Source organism: Salvelinus sp. IW2-2015, unplaced genomic scaffold, assembly GCF_002910315.2.
Source record: "Salvelinus sp. IW2-2015 unplaced genomic scaffold, ASM291031v2 Un_scaffold803, whole genome shotgun sequence".
Taxonomy (NCBI): Eukaryota; Metazoa; Chordata; class Actinopteri; order Salmoniformes; family Salmonidae; genus Salvelinus; species Salvelinus sp. IW2-2015.
The window spans coordinates 362,192-369,119 of NW_019942617.1; the positions used below are offsets into that span (position 1 = coordinate 362,192).

The window sequence follows — 6,928 nt, forward strand, 5'->3', positions numbered from 1 at the left end:
CAGCCGATATAAAACAGTGGCTGTAAAAGTTAGGCTATCGTTACCGGGCGGCTGCCCTTTAGACTACCGGGTAAYCCCGGACGACCTCAATCACCGCTTCCCATGTTTTTCTTTTTTTCCACAGCTAGCATTGTTTTAAATAAACATCTTCTRACGCTCATCCTCGGCCGCGACTTACATGGGGTGTCCCTATTYCATGTATAGCACAGCCCCCCACGCCTCTCCTTGCGCTGTCCAATCCCGTCCCTTGGGCTGCTTTGACGAGGGTACTTTGTAAAATATACTCATATATATACGCCCAGATGCTCCCTTCATGCTCCGAGTCTTCTCCAAGCTTACGCGGGAACTGTCTGAATTATCGGTGAAGTAGCTAACTAACTTACTCTCTGCTAAAATGGCACCCAAGAAGGACGCTAAGGCGGCACCCGCCAAGAAAGCCGAGCCTGCAAAGGCAGCCGCACCTGCTCCCGCACCCGAGCCTGATGTRGTCGCTGCTCCCCCTCCACTTGACTTGTCCACAGTCAAGGTAACTATGTTCTTTCTGCTTTACCCTGCCTCCCCTAGCCTATGCCCTGCATCCTCCCGCTATCCTATTGGGCACTTTGCCAGTCTGCAAAATAAAAATGTTATTGTAATGTTAAATTATGCTATTCTTTCATGAGTCACAATATAATTTAAATATTTACATTTACTAGGCTTTATTTGTTACTATGCTTCTTTAGAGTCTCTCCGTTGCATATGTGAGATGTAGCCGGTGTTTGACCTGGTCGTTCGTTGGGAGTGTTTTTCTGAAGCTACAGTATGGTATGGTTGCCAGTGAAGGGCCATTATCACTACATGCTTGATGCTACAATCATATGGGCCTAGACTACATATTATATGGGAATGTAAATCCCTATTAAATTTAAATATACAAATTGATAACCAATCTATTTGTGTGCTGTTAGGATATTGTAGGCACATGTTACTTATTAGGCTACCTATTTCAACCTATGGAGTTACCACAGTTTTGAAATAGTTTAACGAAGTAGGCCTACTGTTGTATTTTGAGAAATAATTATGTTGGGATTATTTTGTCATGTTTTCCATAATGTATTCTATGGCAAATGTTAAGAGTGCTCTCTGAGACGGACCTAATTCTGATGCAGGATTAAAAATGTTGAGACAGAACCTCGGATAGCTCCGGAGAGGCGATGCTCGCGCTCATCTAAGCCACGCCCTATGCCCCTCGGCTCCCCTGATAGGCTGAACGAGTTTGTAACAAGGTGAAATGGCAATGGAACTTGTCACCAAATGTRGACATGTTCAAGTATCTAAAGATGGACCTCAAAGTCCGAGTAGCATCATAAGAGTATAGCTGTGGAGCTAATTTTGTCTCAAGGATTTGTAGGGGTAATATTTCTTAGYTGATGGGAGCATAACTCTTTATAATTTCTTTTACTTGCTTTCCACTGGGCCACGCTTGTTGAATGAACGTTGTTTCCACATAATTTCAACGAAATTACTTTGAACCGATGTGGAATCGATGTTGAATTTATGTCTTTGCAGAGTGGGATATGTGGTGTTTTTGTTGGATTAGTCCAATTTATAATCCAATTGACTGTGTTATTTTCAAGCAAAATCCAATTGTCAAAATAACCTACACACAGTAAAGCAGGCTACAATACAATCAGTATTGTTTATGCAGCAATACAAGATTAAGAGATGCATATTAAGCTATATATCCCTTTTGCAGTTAGTCATTTGCAAAATTATTGTAAAATGTTTTTCTACACTGTAAGGAGTCAAAGGAAAATCTACTGGTACATAATCACTTGAAAATGTTTTGTGTTTGATCTCAAGGTATTGAGCCTGTTGTGTATAGCCTAGGCCTACTCCAACAGCCCAATAGCAGATGGCCTCACATTTGAGACAGTATGAGACCTAAAGTAAAACTGGGAGACTATTGCAGACGGGTACCCCAAAACCTCATCCCCTTCTTATGGCACTCAGTTTCATTGGTGTGTAAGATGGACTGTAAAATAGTAAGGAGATGACCCAAGCCCCCTGTAAGTCAATATCTGGACCTGGAAGTGGAGTTAAGTAAAGTGGAGTTAGCCTACTACACTGGTAGTCTTGCGATACCAAGACTCTCTTTCTAGAATCAGGTTTAGGAGAGAAACTGTTCTGGGGAGATATAGAAAGGCTGTAGTTGAGGCTACTCAACAATTTCCCTAGACAGTATAATAGGAGGGTTTAAGTCCATAGAAAGTCTCAGATCTGATATAGCAGACAGTGGAATTGTGCCAGGATGGAATTACTACACTGGCTGTAAATGTTCCAAAGTGGGCCCCCACTTTCTTTCAATGTTCTGATTGCTTTTCTCTGCTTTCCTCTATAGGTGGAGTTCACTCCCGACCAGCATGAGGGTAAGTTCACTAAACCATATTACTAAGGGACAGTTTAAAAAGCATGTTAAATGATCTATTGAAAGTGTTTCTTAGGCCAATACTATAGGCTAAATATGTGTCTTGAAAACCGGCCATATTACTATTACTGTAAAAAAARAAATCTGATATCGCTGTCACTGCTGTAAAAAGTTATCACTATCACTGCTGTAAAACAGATCACTAACACTGCACCTTCGCAGACCTGGGTTAAAATACTATTTGAAATCATTTAAAATAATTTTTCTGAGCGTGCCTGGCTTAATGGACCAATAGAATAATCCCAGAACCGCAAACCGCAAACCGCAAACCTCGCTCACCTGGCACTCCAGGCAGGCTAGAGCAAAGATTTCAAATAGTATTTGAACCCAGGTCTGTACCTCTGACGCCTAATAAAACCCACTATAATAAATCCACTTTAGGTCTTTTTACATAGTATTTACCCAACATGGATTAGCTGCCACTGATTTCTATCTCAATGTTACTTTTCCTACACCTGGACTAAGTAGTGTTTAAAAATATAACAAATACCCCAAAAAATGCAATAGTAATATTTTGACTAGGCTTACTTTTGATCTGAATAACCCAAAGAACTTGTAACATTAAACAACCTCRGGAGGGTATTTACAACTTGATATTTCCTATAGAGGTGAACGTTGTCAAATGACATGCACCTGCAGCCAATCTCAATACATTTTCCAAAATTGCAATGGTCAAGCCTCTAAGGTTCTTAGGACACAGTTCACCCCTCTATATGAATGTAAACACATTATGGCTAAATTAACACTGGGCAAAAAAGCCTGATATATTATATAAACAAACAACAAAACTATTCAATTAAATTCATGGTATCTGATATCTGGTTGGACCACAGATTAGGGTACCACTTGACCCGTTATAAACTGTCACAATGAGTTATAACCTGTTATACCATAAAGGCTGGTTGCAGTCAACTGACCAAATCGCCCCCTAATGGCCTCATGGGTGGAATGTTATAAATATTTGTCATAATTTCATAATTAATTAACTTTTTTTTTTTTTTACTGGTGTTTCTATGTTAATTGGTTTTGTGATATTAAAGTATTCTGTGATGTACAGTACCAGTCAAAAGTTTGGACACACCTACTAATTCCAGAGTGTGCAAAGCTGGCATCGTGGCAAAGGGTGGCTACTTTGAACAATCTCAAATATAAAATATATTTTCATTTGTTTAACACTTTTTTGCTTACTACATGATTCCATATGTGTTATTKCATAGTTTTGATGTCTTCACTATTATTCTACAATGTAGAAAATAGTAAAAATAAAGAAAAACCCTTGAATGAGTAGGTGTGTCCAAACTCTTGATTGGTACTATATATAAAGTGTCATATTGGGATGCAAACTCAAAATTCAATACATTTCAACTCTATATCTGAAATGGTACAAGCGTGCTCTTTGTTTAAACCCATAACCATGTGTTAAGCCCACCTTGATTTAGCTCACAGCAGTAAAAGGTTTTAAAGTTGTCAAGCAATATGGGACAGCAAAAAAACGTATCCGTAGGCCTAATAACACATGTAGGATTTCCAATTTATTATTCCATTCTCATTGACATTCTAAATGTCAAAGACTTATGCATCCTGTCTCATATTGTCACCCTTTGATAAAGCTGAGCTCATTACCAGAGAATGCCCTGGAGGATGCCAACTGAGATCCATTTCAACTCCTAAATTCGGAAATCCATAGTTGCTTCGCCCTCATGTTGGTGCTAGCAAGCTAGCAAGCTGCCAGGTAGTGCTAGATATCAACAGCCAATCCAGTAGGGGCTGGAAACTATAGTGAGCTTCGATTGGTCAATAGCAACACGATGTTGTGGAATATTTGCATAAAGTTAAACTTTGGTCACTGCGCCCTGTTCACCTCCCTCGTCAGCATGCGATAGCGCAGTCATCGCCCTGGCTGGTTGTTGGTTACGCCACTGTCAGCATTCTCTTGGTTTACTCAGTCCATTCACAGCATTGCCTTATAAAGGAGCGGGGCTCATATTCTCTCTTCAGTATCGATTCCAAGTTGGTGCTTTAAATGCTTTCGTCCTGGGCGGCCCGCAAGTGATAGAGAGAAAGAGACAGCTGGGGCTTGCGCGAGCAGGAAATCACATAATAACTATTCCTCTTTCAACGGATCACTTTCAATTGAGTTCCATCATAAGCCCATATAAATGTTTAGGCTAGGTAGGTAACTCTTGTTATCTTCTCCCCGGGCTGGTGTCGTCTCTCCCCATTGCACGTGCGCAATTGTTAGTGAGCAGTGGTGTAAAATACTTAAGTAATATTACTTTAAAGTACTACTTAAGTAGTTTTTGGGGGGTATCTGTACTCTACTTTTACTATTTATATTTTTGGCAACTTTTACTTTATACTTCACTACATTCCTAAAGAAAAGAATGTACTTTTTACTCCATACATTTTCCCTGACACCCAAAAGTACATTTTGACAGGAAAACGGTCCAATTCACACACTTATCAAAAGAACATCCCTTGTCATCCCTACTGCCTCTGACCTGGCACTCACTAAACACAAATTCTTCCTTTGTAAATGATGTCTGCGTGTTGGAGTGTGCCCCTGGCTATCCATCAATAAAAAAACAAGACAATTGTGCAATCTGGTTTGCTTAATATAAGGAACTTTGAAATGATTTATACTTTCACTTTTGATACCTAATGACATTTTAGCAATTCCATTTACTTTTGATGCTTAAGTATATTTAAAACAAAATAMTTTTAGACTTTTACTCAAGTAGTATTTTACTGGGTGACTCACTTTTACTTGAGTCATTTTCTATTAAAGCTTTACTTTTACTCAAGTATGACAATGTAGTATTTTTTCCACCACTGTTAGTGAGGATGAAGAGTGACATGCGCACCCCGCCTAGTAGATAAGTGCAACAGCCTGCTGTTGCGCAAGTGCGCATGTGCTGACACAGAAAGCAGCCCTACAAAGATATTTCTCTCAATTTACCTAGATCCATTTTCTCATAAATGACCTGCTCTGCTTGATTGAAATTATATATTTGGCCAGGTCTCCCTTGTAAAAGAGGTATTCTGACCTCAACGGAACTTCCTGGATAATTACAGGTTAAATCAAATATAAACAGGAGGCAATTCTACATCAAGATCCAATAATAAAAAGGATAGGGCAAAACTCTCATCATTGATTTGAGATATTTACAATAATCCCTGCAAAAACACCAAAGACCAAATGGTCTGCATGTTTGTTTCATAGATCTCTTGGTTTGTTATAATAGCTTCTGTTGGCCTCTAGCCCAGGTACTCTGATAATAAAACCCTCTCTCTCTCTCTCATATCTCACCTCACCACACCACAGACTACAAGGAGGCTTTCGGTCTCTTTGACAGGGTGGGTGACGCGAAGGTGGCTTACAACCAGGTCGCTGATATCATGCGCGCCCTGGGACAGAACCCCACCAACAAGGAGGTGCGCAAAGTCCTGGGCAACCCCTCCGATGAAGGTAAGACACACACATATACAGTACGTAAATGGATACAAGGACACACAAGTTTGTCCTACTATAGCACACTAGGGAAGAGAACATGTCCTTCAATAAGTGACCGCACCATAGAGATAGATAGAAGACAAAAGATGGTTTCGGTATGGGCTGCGCCATTGTGGACTTCCACCATTTTGAAGTAGTCAACTGAGTAGGACTTCCTATGGGTTAGGAAAGGATCACATAATTCAACCGAGGTCATCAGGAGGGATCAGCCAATTAATTATACTCGTGAGCAAACATTCCACAACTGCAGGTGGTAGTAAATCACCAACCTTGGCTTTATATCTGTTCAAACAACATACTTCAGGAGGCAGTATGCACCGTTTCAGTTTGTTTGACAACTCATAGAAGTAGTAGAAGGACTACCGTCGCTGCTCGCGCTCTCACAGACGCCATAATGGGACAAATACAATGATGCAATGTCTATCAAAGTCTATGGATTACACCTTGGCATTTGTCAGATCCATTTCATAGCACATTGTAACAAGTCAGCACGTGTCATGATGGACAGATCCCTCCATTGGTGGTGTTAAGCCTGAGTAGCTGACAGATCCCTCCATCGGTGCTGTTAAGCCTGAGTAGCTGCAGAAGGTCTTTGAAGTAGGGTTACAATACCTGCCAGTGTGAAACGTGATATACCTTTATGTTATTTCACTATGTATGTACAGTATCTTTTAATATTTTTTTTTACCATTATTTAACTAGGCAAGTTGGTTAAGAACAAATTCTTATTTTCAATGATGGCCTGGAACAGTGGGTTAAGTGCCTTGTTCAAGGGCAGAATGACAGATTTTTACCTTGTCAGCTCAGGGATTTGATCTTGCAACCTTTCGGTTACGAGTCCAACGCTCTAATCACTAGGCTACCTGCCGCCCCATCTATGTATGTAGTTATATTTTGACACACGCACACGCACACACACACACACACACACACACACACACACACAC

At 40.3% G+C, this 6,928-nt stretch overlaps 1 protein-coding gene across 1 annotated transcript in view; it reads left to right on the forward strand.

Annotated features, from left to right (window-relative positions):
* Nucleotides 1–312: 312 nt before the first annotated feature.
* The window catches only part of LOC112068954 (myosin light chain 1, skeletal muscle isoform), a 9,266-nt gene continuing 2,650 nt past the window's right edge, over nucleotides 313–6,928 (forward strand). The window contains exons 1-3 of the mRNA XM_024136189.2: nucleotides 313–526; nucleotides 2,381–2,408; nucleotides 5,793–5,936. Of these exons, the coding sequence (XP_023991957.1) occupies nucleotides 395–526; nucleotides 2,381–2,408; nucleotides 5,793–5,936 (304 nt within the window). The 5' untranslated portion in view covers nucleotides 313–394. The remainder of the gene's footprint in view (nucleotides 527–2,380; nucleotides 2,409–5,792; nucleotides 5,937–6,928) is intronic.